This window comes from Physeter macrocephalus, chromosome 16 (assembly GCF_002837175.3).
Source record: "Physeter macrocephalus isolate SW-GA chromosome 16, ASM283717v5, whole genome shotgun sequence".
NCBI lineage: Eukaryota > Metazoa > Chordata > Mammalia > Artiodactyla > Physeteridae > Physeter > Physeter macrocephalus.
Window position 1 is genome coordinate 59,258,480 of NC_041229.1, and position 19,356 is coordinate 59,277,835.

The 19,356-nt window shown below is 40.7% G+C and overlaps 1 protein-coding gene across 6 annotated transcripts in view; it reads left to right on the forward strand.

Annotated features, from left to right (window-relative positions):
• The window catches only part of LOC102983336 (uncharacterized), a 189,178-nt gene that overhangs the window by 140,199 nt on the left and 29,623 nt on the right, over nt 1–19,356 (forward strand). For all 6 annotated transcript variants that reach the window (XR_003683638.2, XR_003683643.2, XR_003683640.2 and 3 more), the window contains one exon: nt 12,283–12,370. Coding sequence is in view for 1 of the 6 variants with exons in the window: in XM_028501255.2 (XP_028357056.1) it covers nt 12,283–12,370 (88 nt within the window). In the remaining 5 variants the exon portion in view is untranslated. The remainder of the gene's footprint in view (nt 1–12,282; nt 12,371–19,356) is intronic.

Here is a 19,356-nt window from a genome sequence, read left to right on the forward strand (position 1 = left end):
ACGTTTCAGGTAATTATCGATATGTATGTTCCTATTACCATTTTCTTAATTGTTATGGTTTGTTTTTGTATGTCCTTTTCTTCTCTTGTGCTTCCCACTTAGAGAAGTTCCTTTAGCATTTTCTATAGAGCTGGTTTGGTGGTGCTGAATTCTCTTAGCTTTTGCTTGTCTGTAAAGCTTTTGATTTCTCCAAGCTTTTGATTTCTTCATCAAATCTGAATGAGATCCTTGCTGGGTAGAGTAATCTTGGTTGTAGGTTCTTCCCTTTCATCACTTTAAGTATATCATGCCACTCCTTTCTGCCTTGTAGAGTTTCTGCTGAAAAATCAGCTGTTAACCTTATGGGAGTTCCCTTGTATGTTATTTGTCATTTTTCCCTTGCTGCTTTCAATAATTTTTCTTTCTCTTTAATTTTTGCCAGTTTGATTACTATGTGTCTCGGTGTGTTTCTTCTTGGGTTTATCCTGCCTGGGACTCTCTACACTTCCTGGACTTGGGTGCTCATTTCCTTTCCCATGTTAGGGAAGTCTTCTAGTGTATTTTTCATTTCAGTTATTGTATTGGTCATCTCTGTTTGTTTGTTCTTTAATTCTTCTAGGTCTTTGTTAAACATTTCTTGTATCTTCTTGATCTTTGCCTCCATTCTTTTTCTGAGGTCCTGGATCATCTCACTATCATTATTCTAAATTCTTTTTCTGGAAGATTGCCCATATCCAGTTCATTTAGTTGTTTTTCTGGGGTTTTATCTTGTTCCTTCATGTGGTACATAGTCCTCTGCCTTTTCATTTTGCTGTCTGTGAATGTGGTTTTCATTCCAGAGGCTGCAGGATTGTAGTTCTTCTTGCCTCTTATCTATCTGCTTGTATAGATTTGCCCTTTCTGAACATTTTGTATGAATGGAATCACACAATGTGTTGTCTTTTGCTCTGGCTTCTTAAACTTAGTCCAATATTTTCGAGGTTAATTCATGCTGTGATATGTATCAGTGGTTTGTTCCTTTTTATTGTTTTTTTTTTTTTTTTTTTTTTTTTGTGGTATGCGGGCCTTCCTCTGTTGTGGCCTCTCCCGTTGCCGAGCACAGGCTCCGGACGCACAGGCCCAGCGGCCATGGCTCACGGGCCCAGCCGCTCTGCAGCACGTGGGATCCTCCCAGACTGGGGCGTGAACCCGGTTCCCCTGCATTGGCAGGCGGACGCGCAACCACTGCGCCACCAGGGAAGCCCTGTTCCTTTTTATTGTTGATATCATTGATATTTTTATTAAATTTTAAAAGTTGTTTTCTTAGTGGTTGCTTTGGGGGTTAAATGTATATCTTCATTTTTTACAAATTACATATTGATTATAATCTACTTCATATACAATCTACTTCAAATATAAACTAACTTAATTTCAATAAAATTTAGAAGCTTTGTTCAGGTGTAGCTCCATTTTCCCTGTCTTTTACTTTGTGCCCTTGTTTTTCTGTAAATTAAATCTTTATATGTTCATATACCCAACAATATAGTTTTAAAGTTATTGTATATAACTGTCTTTTAAGTGTATTAAGAGAAAAATATTTATACTATCTTTATGTTTACCTATGTAATCGCCTTTACTGGTGCTCTTTATCTTTTCATGTGGATTTGAATTGCTCTGTAGTGCCATTTCCTTTCAGCCAGAAGGCTTTAGTATGTCTTTAGGGTTTTTGAAAGGCAGGTTGCTAGCAGTGAATCACCTCAGTTGTTATCTGTTTGGGAATGTCTTTATGCCTTTAATTTTGGATTTAAAAAAAAAATAAATTTATTTATTTATTTATTTTAATTTTTGGCTGCGTTGGGTCTTCATTTCTGCCCATGGGCTTTCTCTAGTTGAGGAGAGCAGGGGCTACTCTTCGTTGTGGTGCGTGGGCTTCTCATTTCAGTGGATTCTCTTGTTGCAGAGTGCAGGCTCTAGGCATGCAGGCTTCAGTAGTTGTGGCATGCAGGCTCAGTAGTTGTGACTTGTGGGCTGTAGAACACAGGCTCAATAGTTGTGGCTCACGGGCTTAGTTGCTCCATGGCATGTGGGATCTTCCTGGACCAGGGCTTGAACCCATGTCCCCTGCACTGGCAGGCAGATTCTTAACCACTGTGCCACCAGGGAAGTCCCTTACGTTTAATTCTGAATGATAGTTTTACTGGGGTCAGAAATCATGGTTGGTACTTTTTTTTCTTTCTTTCAGCACATTTATTATTCCACTGCTGCTGGCCTCCATTGTTTCTAATGAGAATTGAGCTGTTAATCTTATTGTTGATCCCTTTTATCTGATAAGTTTTTTTCTCTTGCCACTTTCAAAATTTTCTCTTTGGCTTTCAACAGTTAGTGATGTGTACAGGTGTGGCTCTTTATGTGTTTAGCCCACTTGGAGTTCACTGTCTGTCGTGGGTGTAGTTTAATGTTGTTTGTTTTTAAAATCAAATTTGCGAAGCTTTTGATGATTATATCTTCAGATATTTTTTCTACTCCTTTCTTTCTTCTTGCTCGAACTCCCATTACTTGTATGTTGGTTTGCTCCAGAGTTTCCCACAGCTCTCTGACTTCATTTTTCATTTTTTCTTTTTGTTTTTTAGATTGCATTATCTATGTTGATCTCTCTTTGAGTTCGATGATTCTTTGTTCTGCCAGCTCAGATTTGTTTTTGAGTCCTCTTGAATGTTTCATTTCAGAATACAACTTCCAGGGACTTCCCTGGTGGTCCAGCGTTTAAGACTCTGCACTTCCATTACAGGGGGCATGGGCTTGATCCCTAGTCAGGGAACTAAGTTCCAACATGCCGTGCAGCATGGCCAAAAGTGAAAAAACAAAACAAAACAAACAATTTCCATTTGGTTCTTTTTATAATTTCTATTTATTGACATTCTCTATTTGATGAGTAATTATCATCATGCTTTCATTTAATTCTTTAAATATGGCTTCCTTTAGTTCTTCTAAGTACTTATAATAGCTGCTTGGAAATATTTATCTGCTGATTCCAACATCTGGGCCCCCATAGAGACAATATCTATATGTAGTCTCCTTTTTTATTTCCCGCTGGTAAATGGGTCACACTTCCCTCTTTCTTTGCATGTTTTATGATTTTTTTTGTTGAAAAACTATGTTTTAGATAATATAGCAACTCTTGATTCAGATTCTTCCACCACTAGCGGATGGGAGGGTTGTTGCTGGGGTTTTTTTGTGTTGGTTTTTTTTTTGTTTTTTTTTTTTTTGTTTTTTTTGGTTTATTCAGTGACTTGTTCAGACAATTCTGTAGTATCTGTCTCCTTTGTAGTGTGTGACTGCTGATGTCTCTCTCTCTTTTTACCCATGCATATTTATTTAATTATTTATTTAGCATGCAAGTAGTTTATTCTGGTCATATTTTTTAAATTATTGTTTTAATTTTTAAACTTGGCTTCTTAAAGGTCACCCCTGGGTCAGCATAGATTAGTGATCAACAATGACTGGCTTCAGTCCTAGGCTAGGAAATTTTCTACCCTTTGTTGATGGATTTGTTTGTTGATCGGGGAATGCATTCAAAGTCCAGGCAATTTGCAGTTCTGCTCCAGCCTTTACTTTCAGTGTGTTCAAGACCTTACATTCACATAGGATCAGTAGATAGCTAGGACCTCTCCAGTTTCTCCTTAGCAAGTATGAAACCTTATAGATCACCAGGGATCCCATAGTGGGTCTTATCTTTTGTTCCCCAGCACTCCCTTTAAAATTTCTGGCTTATCTGCAGTCCTGTTGCCTGCCCTAACTAACATTATGACCTTAGGCCAGCTGTAGTAGTGGCCTTCCTGGATAACTTACTATTGTTCCCCAGATTGTCCCTCTATTGTTTTTGACAATGACTCTGGGCAATATCCAGAGCAAATTTTCTACACTCAGCTTCAAATTAAATCAGCCCACTCTGGCAAGAGTCATCCTCTTGGCCTGGCCTGATGGAATTACCCCCAGGGAGCTGGGGGTTGTGGGGTAGGAGCAGCTTCAGGCTAAAATGCCACAGATTCTTACTGTTCTTAATATGGTTCAGTAATTCTTCTTGAATAAACATTTCTCAACTTGATGTATGCCTTTGGTTAATTTTCAGAGGCCCGAAATGGTTGTTTTTGACAATCTTGTTCAGTTTTATTGTTGCTTTTAGGGAAGAGTTTGCTAAGCAGTTTAGGTATTCCAGAAGTTCCATCTCCTTGTGTTACTTATGGCATCTTTATTTTTATTTAACTTTTAAAATTCCCTAGCTAGACCATAACCTCCTTTGGGCAGACACTATCTATATCTTTTCCCTACAGTGTCCATCCTAATATGCATTAAAACTTTAAGCTTTAATTTCTTTATCTGTCTGATGAAATTAATAATCCTTGTGTTGCTTACTTCAAAGGATCAAGTGAAATAGTGGCTAAAATCTCATTGTAAACTACAGATCTTCCTCAACTTACAATGGGGTTACATCCCAATAAACCCATTGTGAATTGAAAATGCATTTAATACACCTAACCTACCAAACATCATGGTTTAGCCTAGCCTACTTTAAACATGCTCAGAACACAGCAGCCTACAGTTGGGCAAAATCGTCTAACACAAAGTCTATTTTGTAATGTTGAATATCTCGTGTAATTTATTGAATACTATATTTTAAGTGAAAAACAGGATGGTTATATTTTTACAGAATGGTTGCAAGTGTAAATTGGTTCTTTACCCTCGATCACATGGCTGACGTGGAGCTGCAGCTCACTGCTGCTGCTGCTGCCCAGCATCACAAGAGAGTTTTGTGCTGCATACCACTAGCTCAGGAAGAGAACAAAATTCAGAATTCAAAGTATGTTCCTACTGAATGCGTATTGCTTTGATACCATTGTAAAGTTGAAAAATCTTAAGCGAACCATCCTGATTTGGGGACCATCTGTATAAGCTTTGTAAATGGTAAAGTTCTTTAAAAATTTTTAAGTAGTTTGGAAACTACAACACTAATTTTAAGCATTGCAACCTGTTGTGCATATGGTACTTCCAAGTGTTCATCCTTCAACCCTGGAACTTTTTTCTTGTCATTTTGTGCTCATAGATTTTGCTGTTCATTTGAAAGAAATAGTTCAGGTGGTTTTGAGGGCAGCAGCAGGCTATTTGCAAAATGGTCTGGGAATGAATGCCAGCTCCACTAGGAGGGAGGTCTTTAGCACCTCTGTTTTCCTCAGTCATCATGCCACCACCTGGCTCACCATTGCTTGCTCTGCCCAAGATGAGCTATCGGTAGAGGCTTCTCTGAATATTGGAAGTAAATGCTGTAGAGATGTGAAGCCAAGTAGTTGACTGAGATATGCCGAGAAGTGCCAAGCACCTTGAAACTTTTTCCAGAGTTGTTTTTTGGAGTAGCATGAAGGATGGTTCATTATTTATTCAACTATGCATTTAGTGCCCATTATATGCTGGTAATATTCTGGGTATTGGAGACACGAGACAAAATAAACAGAATCCTTGTTCTCATGGAACTTATAACTCTAATGGGGGAAAGAATAAACAAATACACAAGAAAATATATCAGTTAGTGATTGGTGTCAATAGGAAAAGTAAAGCAGGAATTGGGGACAGAGAATAACAGTAGGAGTTATTTTTAGATAGGTTGGTTAAGGAAGTAATTTCTGGCAAGGTGAAATTTGTGCAGAGACCTGAATGAAGTAAGGGAGTATGCCATTTGAATATCTGGGGGAAGGGCATTTTAGGTGTGGGAAAGCGCAAGTGCAAAGACCCTGAGGCATAAGCATACATGTGTGTTCAGGGAACAAGGAGGTCATTGTGAGTGGGGTGGAGAAAGCAAGGGATAGTGGTAGGAGTTGCAACTAGAGAGGTGGGCATGTGAGACCAGATCATATAAGGTCCTGTAGACCTTTATAAGGACTTTGGATTTTATTCTGAATAAGATGGGAAGCTATTGCAGAGTTGTGTTTGCTGACACAAGTAATGTAGACTTACTGTGGTTCAACCCCAGGGAACAGGGGAAATTCCATACTTGGCTCTGGAGAGGGAGCTAGACGGGACTTGCACAGCAGGCACTTATCTTACTTGTCTTACTTAAGAAGTAAAATCAGGTTGGATTGGGAGCATATGGCAGCTAAGATCCTAGACAGCTGGCAGGAATAGAAGTCAGGCAGACAGTGCTTTTATTCTCTCATAACTGCCTGTGTGTGTCCAGCAGGGACCCAGTAGGTAGATTTGAACTGGTGGGATCTATCAGGGTCCAAACAGAGCACAAGGGGCCCCGAGTTAAAGGAGGGTTAGGGAGGGGCCTGCTATTCCAGAGGAGAAACCAGTGCTGGGTTGGGAGACTAGGGAGACTGGGAAACTCAAACGCATCTAGCACAGTGGAAGTAGCTTGGACATTGGAATCAGAAGACCTGGTTATTCTCTCAATTCTTAGTTATGAGACTGGGCAAGTTGCTTCATTTCTCTGGACTTAAGTTTATCCACCTATAGTACAGTGAAAATAATACCTATTTTGCAAGATCATTGTGATCTTATAAGACTTATAGGGACTAATAAGGTAAGTCGGTAGCACAGTACTTGTCACCTGGTAGATCTTCAATAAATAGTAGCTGCTGGTAGTAGAGGTAATATTTATAATAGTAGTAATGGTTGTTTACCTTTACAGAATGCTTATTGTATACCAGCCATTGTTTTAAGCAGAATTCTTAGGCATCTCAAATTTAAGTCCAAATCCAAATTTCTGTCCTTCACACCAAAACATGCTCCTTTCATAGTTCTCATCCCAGTAAATGGCATTTTTATTATTCCAGTTTCTCAAGTTAACTTTGGAGTCATCCTTGATGTCTTTCTTCCTCTCATACTATATAGTCAATCTGTTAGTAATTCCCATCAGCTTGATCTTCAGATTATACCCAAAATATAACTATTTCCCACCACCACCACCACTGCTACCACCCTATTTCAAGCCACCATTACCTTTCATGTGGATCATTTTAATAGCATCCTAACTCATCTCCCTGATTCTCCTCTTGCTTTCCTGGTCTCTGATCTCAGCTCAACAGTCAAAGTAATCTTCTTAAAATGAAGTCAAATCAAGTCACTCTTCTGCTTGAAACACTCCTAATCTCATTTAGAATAAAAAACAACGTCCTTATACTGGCCTACAAGGCTGTACATGATTTGCCCTTCATCACCTGTCTGATCTCACTGCCTACTCTTTTCTCTTTCATTCACTGTGTGTGCTCCAGCTAAACTGGCCTTCATGCTATTTCTCAGACATGGTTCCACTTCAGGGCATTTGCCTTTGCTGTTTTCTCTACTTGGACAGTTTCCCCTCAAGAGACCTGCATGGCTTGCTCCTTCAGCTTTTTCAGGTCTCTGCTTAGATGTCACTCAATAACACTTTCTCTAACTATCTTATTTAAAATTGTACCTCCTCCCCTTGGTACTCCCTATCCACCTTCAGAGGATTTCTCTACCATTTACTGCCATCTGATATACAGTATATTTTACTTTTTAAAAAAATTTTGTGTCTTCCTCCCCCCTCCCAACTGGAATGTAAGCTGGAATTTTTATTAGTCTGGTTCACTGCTGTATCTCAGTTCCTCTGTCAAGCTTATGTAAGACAAATGGCATTTGGCATAGAAAGTCTCAGGCAGTGTCTTCAAACTGGGTATCAAAATATCCTTGGAAACACAAATACATAGATTCCTAAGCCCCATGCCAGATGGAGCATAGAGGATCTTCTATACCATGTGAAGGAGTAGGGATTTTATTCCCAAGGCTTTTGAGGGGAGTAATGCCCTTATCCAACCTGTGCTTTAATAAAGAATATCAAGGATTAATTAGAGTTGGTTAGAATGGGGGAAAAGAGTCCTCTTAGGACTGTTTAATATTTCAGACAAGAGATATTGAAACTTGAACTAGAGAGCAGTAGCAATGAGAAAGGTAAGTTTATGAGGACTTGGTGATTGATTGGGTGTGAAAGAGTGGGAGGAATTTAGGATGACTTTCAGGGTTTCTTGCTTAAAGTGCCAGGTGGATGGATTGTCAGTAACTGTGAGATGGCCAATACTGGATGGAAGAATGGGCTTGCAGAAGAATGTTGAGTTTACTTTTGAATGTTGTGAGTTTGAATTGCTTATGGAGTTATCAGGAAGAAACATTCAGGAAGTAGGTACGTGTGAAAGTAGATGTGGGTGAGTACTGCATTATAATAATTATTTTAAGAGAGATGTGAATTTCATATATCATGAACTAATCTAGACAACTACAAATCTATTTTCTGTCTCTGTAGATTTGCCTATTCTGTACATTTCATAAAAATGGAATCACAGAATATGTGGCCTTTTATGATGGGTTTCTTTCACTTAATATGTTTTCAGGGTTCATCCATGTTGTAGTATGTATCAGTACTTCATTCCTTTTTATTTCCAAATATTCCATTGTATGGATATACCACATTTCATTTCTCCATTCATCGGTTGAACATTTGGATTGTTTCCACCTTTTGACTATTATGGATAATGCTGCTATGAACATTTGTGTTCATACATTTTCATTTCTTTTGGTATATATCTAGAAGCGGCATTGCTGGGTCATGTGGTAACTCTGTGTTTAACTATTTGAGGAACTGTCATATGTTTTCCCAAAGTGGCCATATCGTTTTACATTCCCACCAGCATTGTATAAGGGTCTAGATTTCTCCACATCCTTGCCAACACATTTTATTATCTTTTTGATTATAGCCATCCTAGTGTATGTGAAGTGGTATCTCGTGGTTTCTATTTGCATCTTTTCATGTGCTTATTGGCCATGTATATAACTTCTTTGAAGAAATGTATATTGAGATTCTTTTCCCATTTTTTAAAATTGGGTTATTGGCCTTTTTATTATTGAGCTAAGAGTTCCTTATATATTTTAAATACAAATCCCTTATGTAAATGATCTGCAAAAATCTGTCATTCTGTGGGTTGTCTTTCACTTTCTTTTTTTTAAATTAATTAATTAATTTATTTATTTTTGGCTGTGTTGGGTCTTCGTTGCTGCGCGGGCTTTTCTCTAGTTGCGGCGAGCGGGGGCTACTCTTCATTGCGGCACACGGGCTTCTCATCGCGGTGGCTTCTCTTGTTGCAGGGCACGGGCTCTAGGGCGCACGGGCTTCAGTAGTTGTGGCACGCGGGCTTAGTTGCTCCGTGGCATGTGGGATCTTCCCGGACCAGGGCTCGAACCCGTGTCCCCTGCATTGGCAGGCGGATTCTTAACCACTGCACCACCAGGGAAGCCCCTGTCTTTCACTTTCTTGATGGATGATGTCCTTTAATACACGAAAGCTTTTAGTTTTCCTTGCCTTTTTTAAAAAATACATTTATATATTTATTATGTATTTATTTTTGGCTGCGTTGGGTCTTTGTTGCTGCACGCAGGCTTTCTCTAGTTGCGGAGAACGGGGGCTACTCTTCGTTGCGGTGCGTTTCTCTTGTTGCCGAGCATGGGCTCTAGGTGCGTGGCTTCAGTAGTTGTGGCTCTTGGGCTCAGTAGTTGTGGCTTACGGGCTCTAGAGTGCAGGATCAGTAGTTGTGGCGCGTGGGATTAGTTGCTCCATGGCATGTGGGATCTTCCCGGACCAGGGCTCAAACCCATATTCCCTGCATTGGCAGGTGGATTCTTAACCACTGTGCCACCAGGGAAGTCCCAAAAGTTTTTAGTTTTGATGAATCCATTTTATCTATTTTTTTTCCTTTCGTTGTTTGTGCTATTGGTATCATAATTACCATTGCCAAATCCAAGGTCACAAAGGTTTAGGCTATCTTTTCTTCTTTCTTCTAAGAGTTTTATGTTTTTAGCTCTCTCATTTAGGCCTTTGATCCATTTGGGGTGCTAATCTTGACCTTGTCCCTTACTTACTTTGTGACCTCGGACTGTTCATTTGCCTTTTTTCAGCCTCACTTTTTTCATCTGTTAAAATAAAAGTTGATATGTGAGTACACAAAACAACAACAGAAAACAGATCAGTGGTTGCCACAGCTGGGAGTTGTGGGCAGGGTATTGACCACAAAGATGAGAGAACTTTTGGGGGTGATGGAAATACTTTGTATCTTAATTGTGGTGATGTTTGTACAACTATATACATTTTTCAGGGCTCATAGAACTGTATACCTAAAAGGAGTAAATTTTACTGTATGTATATTATACCTCAGTAAACCTAGCTTTAAAAAAAAACCACAAAAGCCTTACAACAACTCTACAAAGTATGTGTTATTCTTTTCCATTTTGAGGCTAGAGGAAACTGATGCTCAGGAAAGTTAGTGGACTTGCCTATGGTCCCACATTTGGTATGTGGCAGTTCTAGGATTTTAACCTAAATCTGCCTGATTGTAGAGCTTGTGATCTTCCTACTCATTTTTAGCTTGTCCCTGAAACTATTAACAGTGTGTGGATTCTGTTGTAAAAGGCCAACCTTCCCGTGAAAGCCAGGAACCCTGTCTGCCTGTGAGCCACTCCCCAGAAGTAGCTGTCTTATTCTTATTCCAAATTCTGAACCCCTGGCAGATCTCATTTCTGCCAGTCATTAGTTGAGATTGGAATCCATGCTGTTGTGGAGTGCTACTCAGACATGGTCTCCTGAGACTGTGGCCCTCATTTTGGAGCAGCAGGAGACCAGTTTCAAAACTGATGAGTTTCTTTGGTTATGAAAAGCAATTTCTAACTTCGTCCAATCAGCAGCACAGAGTACCTTCTCCGTAGGAGAGTGCTCAGATGTTTACAGGGCCCGTTGTGCTGCTTAGCACAGTCTTCCTTACTCTGGCTTATTTAGCAGAGAACCGGTCGGGTGGAAGAGAGATGCAAGGCAATCACCGTCATCATTTACATCTGCATGCCACTTTATAGTTTGCAGTGTATTTTAACATCTGTGAACTCTCTTAATTTTCTTATTAGCACCTTGCCAGGAGAGTGCTTATATTTAGAGAGAGTGTACTTGGCTGTATTCTTGGATAACTCTGGCTGCGTGTTTTTTCCTTAAATTGTGCTGGAATGTGTATATCTCCTGTAACTTTTGTCCTCAAATTGTTCTAGTTTCAGTTTGTCAGCTGGTGGTAGTTTAATCTAGCCTCTTGCCCTGGGTTGATTTGTCAGGGCTGCGCATTGGGTACATTTCAAGTTCTATCCTCTGAATTTGACCAACATCATTTCCTTTTTTGCCTGTTTGACTGCCCCACCTTCCTCTCTTTGGGAACCCATCTTTCCCCCACCTCTCATTCCAGAACCCTGGACAGAGTAATTAATCTCAGAGCAATCGTCATCAAGCCAGCTGTTGACTTTAACTGCCCGTCTTCAACATTTGACTTGTTTCCTATCCTGAGGTGCTATGGGAGAAGTTAATGACCTAAAAAATTGCCCATCTATCATGTGAGCCTAGTTAGGAGGGAATTGTTTGATTTTTATGATGTGTAAATAATATGTTTGGAGACATTTTCAAACGTGTTGGCCTGTGTGTCAGAGTTGGTTCCCTAAACAAGGTGGGACAAATTGGCTGGGTAATAGAGCTTAATGACAGATTTTCCATTAATCAGAATAGAGAACGTGCTTCATTAAGGTAATTAACAGATCACTTGTGCAGGTGATACTTATTGCACAGAAATTTCCAAGTTTCTTTCCCTTGAATAAGCTTTGAAAGAGATCTTGGCTGTGTTTCCTTGTTTGCATTAAAATGATCAATGGCAGTAAATTCCCATTTTTTTCCAAAACTGCTAGTAACTAGTATCCTGTCCTCTGTAAGTGCAAAAGGTGGGTGACACACTTGCTGCTCTTCCAGCAGTCTGTGTGTTTATCACCAGGTACACGGGGTCCCCTGGTGAAGAGTAGAATTGCATCCTTTCCCGGCTTCTAGACTAGCATCCTTAGATTTAGAAAGGGCCTCAGAGAGCCTAAAGTAATTGATTTTACATCAGGACACTGAAGCCCAGAGAGGGGACGGGACTTGGCCAGTGCCACACAGTACACTCATGGTAGAGGCATCTGTGGGATAGTGGGACTAGTACTGAACTGAGAATCAAAAGGCCGGGGTTGACATTAGGCAAATTGTGTCACCTCTCTGCCTCTCAGTATCTTCATGTGTACAGTGGGAAAAGTGTCTAGCATAGGACCAAATACAAACAAATGGCTTTTTGGTAGTCCTCTTTCTACTCTACCGTGTTGCTTCTCTGTGAGTGTAACCTGAAGATTATAGATCGGAAGTTGATGTCAGGGAGAATGAGCAATCATTAATCAATGCTGTATTTTGTTTGTTTGTTTGTGTCTCTGTAGGATTCTCAGTTGTCCACAATGAACCCTGTTTATAGCCCCGTGCAGCCTGGGGCTCCTTATGGCAACCCTAAGAACATGGCCTACACAGGTGAGTGGTGTGGGAATGGCTCTCATTTTGAGAAGTGGTGGTTAAGAATGTGATCTCATAACATTGTGAATGACTTTTGGTATACTGCGCCTCCAAAAGCCCTAGTAAAGCTTGGGAACTTGTAGAAGGGAGACATGTCTGGGGTCTAGTACAGATGGAAATGACATTCTTAAGACCATGGTCTATTGAATTGCCAACTAGGGGAAAGGAAGGGAGGTAACATTTATTACCGATTACCTACCATGGGCCTAGGCCTGCGCTGGGCACTTTTACATATCATGTTTAACTTTAATCTTAGAAGTAGTTGTACAGGGTGTGGTTTATTATCACCATTGCACAGATGAGAAACTATAGTTGCAGTAAGAGGCCACAAACAAAAATAGATATTTGAACCCAGGTCTGCTGATTCTGAAGGCTGGTCTTTTTCCTGACTGCATACCATGCTGTTTCCTACTGCACTGCCTTTGTGTATGTTGTCCCTCTGTCTAGAATGCCACTGTCCCTTGACAGCTTCACCTTATCCTTTAAGATCTCGGCTCTGAGCTCAGACAGCACTTTTCCAGGGAGAATTCTCTCCCTTACTTGGCCTTGGGCAAGCTTTTTTTTTTAAAAAAATTAATTAATTTATTGATTTGGGGCTGCGTTGGGTCTTCATTGCTGCATGCGGGCTTTCTCTAGGTGCAGTGAGCGGGGGCTACTCTTCGTTGTGGTGCGCAGGCTTCTCATTGCAGTGGCTTCTCTTGTTGCAGAGCACAGGCTCTAGGCATGCAGGCTTCACTAGTTGTGGCTTGCGGGCTCTAGAGCGCAGGCTCAGTAGTTGTGGCACACGGACTTAGTTGCTATGGGGCATGTGGGATCTTCCCGGACCAGGGCTCAATCCTGTGTCACCTGCATTGACAGGCGGATTCTTAACCACTGCATCACCAGGGAAGTCCTTGGCCAAGCTTTTTAACCTTCCAGAGCCTCAGTGTTCTCATTATAAAATGAGGGCAATAGTATTACCCTGTTTCATGGGCTGCAGCAAGGATTAAATGAGCTAGTGTAAGGCACTCATCATATAATATATGGCATAAAGTAAGTACTTATGGTTATTATTTACAAATAAATAAAGATGGGTAGGATGTATCATAATGGAAGGTAATGAGAAAATGTATGTAAATTGTCTAGCATGGTGCTTAGCATATCATGAGCCTTCAAAAATGTAATGAATATAAATCCAAGGTGAAGATAACAGTATGAATGAACACATGGAGGTAAGAAGGTGTGGTCAGGGTACAGTCAGTACTTGAGATTAGCTGGAGTAAAGAGTAGAAAAAGGGGAAAACTGGGAATTGGAGCTCAAAAAGTAGAGTAATAATGGTCTTGGTGGCAGGATTAGAGGTGGGAGGGTTGAGAGTTTCACCCTGGAAGAGAGCAGGGGCTGGAATGTACTGGTTCCTTTTTATAAATTTGCACTTTACCATGTATGCTGTATAGCCTCCTAGACTGAGAATGGAGGGATCTCAGAAAACTTTTTGTCTGGTTGTTGCAAATTTTGTTCTGTAGGAACATTGGCTGGGGGGCATGGAGGGGAGGTGTGTGGCTTCAGAACATCCTCAAATATTTGATTTGATTTTTGAAAAATATTTAGAACTATTTTTATAAAGCATGCATATACATAAGATGATCACTGTGTTAGCTTAAGCTTCTAAGAATGTGTGTTTATTTAAAAAAAAACTGCTAACATTTGCATCTACTTATGCTTGTAAATCAGGATTTTCTCAATGCTATGCAACCCAAATAACATTCAGAAATATATTGGAGATTGAGCCTGATATGACTAAGCTGTCATCACTGATTTTCAATTTCATATGTTTGTGTTTATCACAACAGCTTTACTGTCTTGATTTAACCCTAATAGTAAATATGTTCTCTTTGGACTTCTATTGTATGTTTATTCTAATACAATTAATTTCACTAACCAGGATCCATGGGCAGTATCCCATGCCCCACTAGCTCAGGCAACCCGTTGCTTTTTCTCTTCCTGGTTCAGAGTATTCCAGCAATCTAAGTTCCTTTACCAGAGGGGACTGAGCTGCTTTGGCAGACAGAGCCCAGGGGAATCCTTCAGGTTTCCTGTGATTCTGGCTGCCTTCATTCTTACTGAGTTGTTAAACCTGAGAAGAAACAGTTGCATTTATCTATTGATTTGCACAAAGAAGATTAGGCAGTATGATATATTGATAAATGTGTTTCAACTGAATGAACAACAATCAAGTTCAAATCCCAGCTCTTTCAGATAATAGCTAGATGACTTTGGACAAGTTGCTTAACCTCCCTAAATTTAAATTTATTTTATAAATTGAGATAATATTATCTATTTCACAGGATAGTTATGAGAATTAAATGAGATAATTAGTACTCCATAGGGAGAGAGGGAGGATTGTCTTTGTTTCTACTAATCACTGAAGATCAGTATCAGCCTGGAACTATGGGGTTTTTTGGCTGAGTTGGGTCTTCGTTGCTACGCTCAGGCTTTCTCTGGTTGCGGCGAGCGGGAACTACTCTTCATTGTGGCGCATGGGCTTCTCATTGCGGTGGCTTCCTTTGTTGTGCAGCATGGGCTCTAGGTGCGCGGCCTTCAGTAGTTGCAGCATGTGGGCTCAGTAGTGGTGGCTCGCGGGCTTAGTTGCTCTGCTGCATGTGGGATCTTCCCAGACCAGGGATCGAACCTGTGTCCCCTGCATTGGCAGGTGCATTTTTAACCACTGTGCCACCAGGAAAGTCCCCGGAACTATGTTTTCAGTTAATTTTTCTGCTGGGATTCTAAGACTACACAGATAGTATAAACTCCACATAAGTAGAATACATTCAAACTTCACACAGGCCAAGGTTTCAAATTCTTCGGGAAACTTGCTTTTTTACCCTTAGCTTCCTGTTGTCTCTACTTTTCAGACAAATTTTTTTTCTTTTAAACTGACTTATGACTCCTCTAAATTCTCAGCTTTATGCAGGGGAATTTGAGTTCCAGCTCTTGGCTTCTCCAAGGCCCAGAGCCTCATCTCCCATCCCCGCCATAGCTATGAAAAGCAAGCCCCTTTGATTGTCCAGACAAAAAAACCTTCCCAGAGCATCCCAATATCAGTTCACTGTGAGAGTTCCTGATTTTTCATTTCATTTTTTGACCCTGGAGATTTTTTTCTTTCCTAAAATCTCAAGTCTGCCTGTGTTTGTTATATAACATAAACTGTTTGTTATACTTTTTATCCAGCTTTTCTAAGTGTTACAGAGTAGGCAGATTTTCAGGTTATCTTTTCCTCCACATTGCAAGAAATAAAGATCCAAGTGAGATAATCTGTAAGCAAATGCCAAATACAATGCTTTAGAGTAAACATTTGTTATTGTTAGTAACAATAATGGTTATGTTAAAGAATGTTAATTACCATTTGGCAAGCACATACTAGGTACTTTATATATATTAATAATAATCTTATTAATCATAAACCCCATAGTACTCTTCTTTTAGCAAAGTAACTGGTAGTTTAATTCAGGTTGTATTACTTGGCCAGTATATGTAGCTTCTGAAGGATGAGGAAAGAGTTGAACTCGGATCTTTATGATATCAAAGTGATATGCTTTCTGTTATAGCAAGCTGATTTGTCTTAAAATATGTGCTTCTTTCACTGCTTCCAGTGATAAGCTAGGGGAGAGGGTTGTCTTTTCAGTTTCTAGGACTAGGGAGCCTCACCTTTGAGGAGCTAGGATCCTGCTCCTGGCCAGCAATTTGGGGTAGACTGGGAAGGGGGCAGTAGAAGTGGAGGGTCAAGTCCATTGTGCTGTCATCTGCTTCAGGGGGAATGGGGTGGTGGACACAGGGAATAGAGAAGTTGGGAAAATTCCTGATTTGAAATTCTCTCTGAAATGTAAGAGGGAAATAAAATACAGCTTTGCAGTTATAATTCTGACACTAATTCCAATGTGCGGTTCTTTCCCCACACCAAGCTGTTCTCTGACACCAGCTGGGTGTCCTACAGTTCAACTCAATTCTGACACTGTCTACCTGGAGATAACGTCATTTCAGAGGTTGAGAGCTCAGCCCTGAAAAACTGTCCTCATTTCGGATGCCAGTCACAAGTCCAGGTTGTGACCTGTGCTTCTGACTGATTGGCTATCAATCAGAGGTTCCCATAACCCCCCCTCCTTGGGTTCAATTAATTTGCCAGAGCAGCTTGTAGAACTTAGGAAACCAGTTTACTCACTAGATTATTGGTTTATTATAAAAGGATGTAGCTCAGGAACAGGCAGATGGAAGAGATGCATAGGGCAATGTATGCAGAAAGGAATGTGGATCCTCTAGAGCAGGGGTCTCCAACCCCCGGGCCATGGACAACTACAGGTCCAGGCCTGTTGGGAACCGGGCCGCACAGCAGGAGGTGAGTTGCAGGCCAGCGAGCAAAAGCTTCATCTGTCACTCCCCATAGCTTGCATTACCGCCTGAACACCCCACCCTGCCCCCGTCCGTGGAAAAATTGTCTTCCACGAAACTTGTCCCTCATGCCAAAAAGGTTGGGGACCGCTGCCCTAGAGGGTGCCACTCGCCCAGCACCTCCACATGTTCACCAACCTAGAAGCTCTCGTCCTTTTTGGTTTTTATGTTGGCTTCAGTACATAGGTATGATTGGCCATTGCTGATTGATTCAACTTGCAGCCCCTCTCCTCTCCCCAGAGGTCAAGAGGAGGGGTGGGACTGAAAGTTTCAAATCTTCAATAACATGCTTGGTCTTCTTGGCAACTAGCCCCCATCCTTAGGTGCTTTCCAAAAGTTACCTTATTAACATAAACTCAGGTGTGGTTGAAAGGGGTTTGTCATGAATATCAAGACATCCTTTGGGAATTCCCTGGCAGCCCAGTGGTTAGGACTCTGCACTTCCAATGCAGGGGCAGGGGTTTGATCCCTGGTCAGGCCGTAGGATCCCGCATGCCATGCAGCATAGACAAAAAACAACAACAATAAAAAGACATCTTTATTGCTCTTATCACTTAGGAAATTTCAAGGGTTTTTAGGAACCATGTGCCGGGAACAGGGATGAAGACCAGATATATGCTTGTTATGTCACAATATCACAGCAATACAATGTATTCCAGTGAACAGCTGTCTTCTAGCCAATTGACAGTGTTCTTTCTCTCTCCTTTTAAAAGCTCTTTTACTGAGCACTTATTGTGTGCCAAAAATTGAGCTCAGTGTTTTACAGACTGTTTTTATACTTGCAGTAATCCTATGAAGTGGTTTTAACTAGCTCCTTGAACACCTTGGAAAAGTGAATTTAGAGAATATAATCTGTTCATATACTTTCAAATACTGAATGTGTAGATAGTGTTGTAGACTGAATGTTTATGTCCCCCCCAGATTCATATGTTGAAGCTCTAACCCACAATGTCGTAGTATTTGGAGACGGGGCCTTTGGGAGATAATTAGGTTTAGATGAGATCATAAAGGTGGGGCCTTCATAGTGGGATTAGTATGCTTATAAGAAGAGGAAGAGACACCAGAGCTCTCTCTCTGCCGTGGGAGGACACAGCAAGAAGGCTGCCATCAGCAAACCAGGAAGAGAGAGCCCTCACTATAACTCAACCAGGCTGGCACCCTGATCGCATACTTCCAGCCTCCAGAATTGTGAGAAAGAAATTTCTGTTGTTTAAGCCACCCAGTCTATGGTATTTTGTTGTGGCAGCTCCAGCTGACAATAAAGATAGTAAGTACAGTGAACACTTGAATATGCTTCACATACATTCACCATGACAATGGGCTTTTAACAGACTGGACATTTCTTTTTCTGAAAGGCCTCAGAAATGTTTCTCTGCTAGAAGTTTGAAATGAAGTCAAGACCAAAACATTCTCTATTTTTCTTTTATTTCATTTTCTCTTCTTTCCTTAAAATATTCTAATAGTGAGAGTGTCCAAGGATCACCAGAGGTCTGGTATATGTGCTGAAGAGAGGACAGGTTTTGGAACCTATCAGATCTGGAGTAGAATCTAGGCTCTGCCACTAATTAGCTGCGTGAGCTTGAGTGAGTTATTTAACCTTTCTGAAACTCAGTTTCCTCAACTGTGAAATGGGATAATGATCTATACAGATGGTTGGTTCATGGGTCCATGTTTATAAAGCCTCTGGCACCAGGCTCATAGTTGACATTCAGTTAGTGGTTATCACAATGCACAGCAATGAGTATACCTCTGTAGGGGAAAGAATATGGGATATGGAGTTAGTGACTTAGATTACAGACCTGATTCTGCCACTTAAAAACTATGTGACATCAGATAAATTATTAAACTTTCTGGGCCTCAGTATATCCTTTGCAAAAAGAAAAAGGACTAGGAATGCCTTCTTTACAAGACAGCTGAGTGTAATAAATGTAACAGGGCCAACCACTGACCTGTAGTGAAGTTTCAAAAACCCAATTAGAAAAGAATTCTGAAATGTGAGAACAGATGGACCCCCTTACACTAACCCATCATTTTATAGGTGAGAAGATGGAGAAGTGTTTGAGGAAAGTGTTGGAGCTAGGTCTTGTACCTAGGTCTTCCCATTTGGGGTCTGTATATTCATTGTCTCTCTACCACAAAGTAAAAACCAAGGTTTTATCCTTGAAAACCTTGCTTGTCAACATCCTGTCCTGGCCACTTCCAATCTTCTGCTGGCCCAGACTAGTTCACATGCTCTCCCCACTCCTGTTCTGAGCCCTAAATGCATTTCCTGGCTTCAGCATGCAGCAAACATGTTAAATACTTCATATACCCCCCACAAAATACATGACCCTCAAGGTTGCAAAGCTAGGAAATCGATCTGTTCAAATACTTTACTAGCGTTTTTCACCAGTTTGTTTTCCCCTAGAATGCTTTCTTTACTTAAAAAAATAAAGTCAATTTAAGAAGCAGATTTAGGGACTTCCCTGGTGGCACAGTGGTTAAGAATCCGCCTGCCAATGCAGGGGATACAGGTTTCATC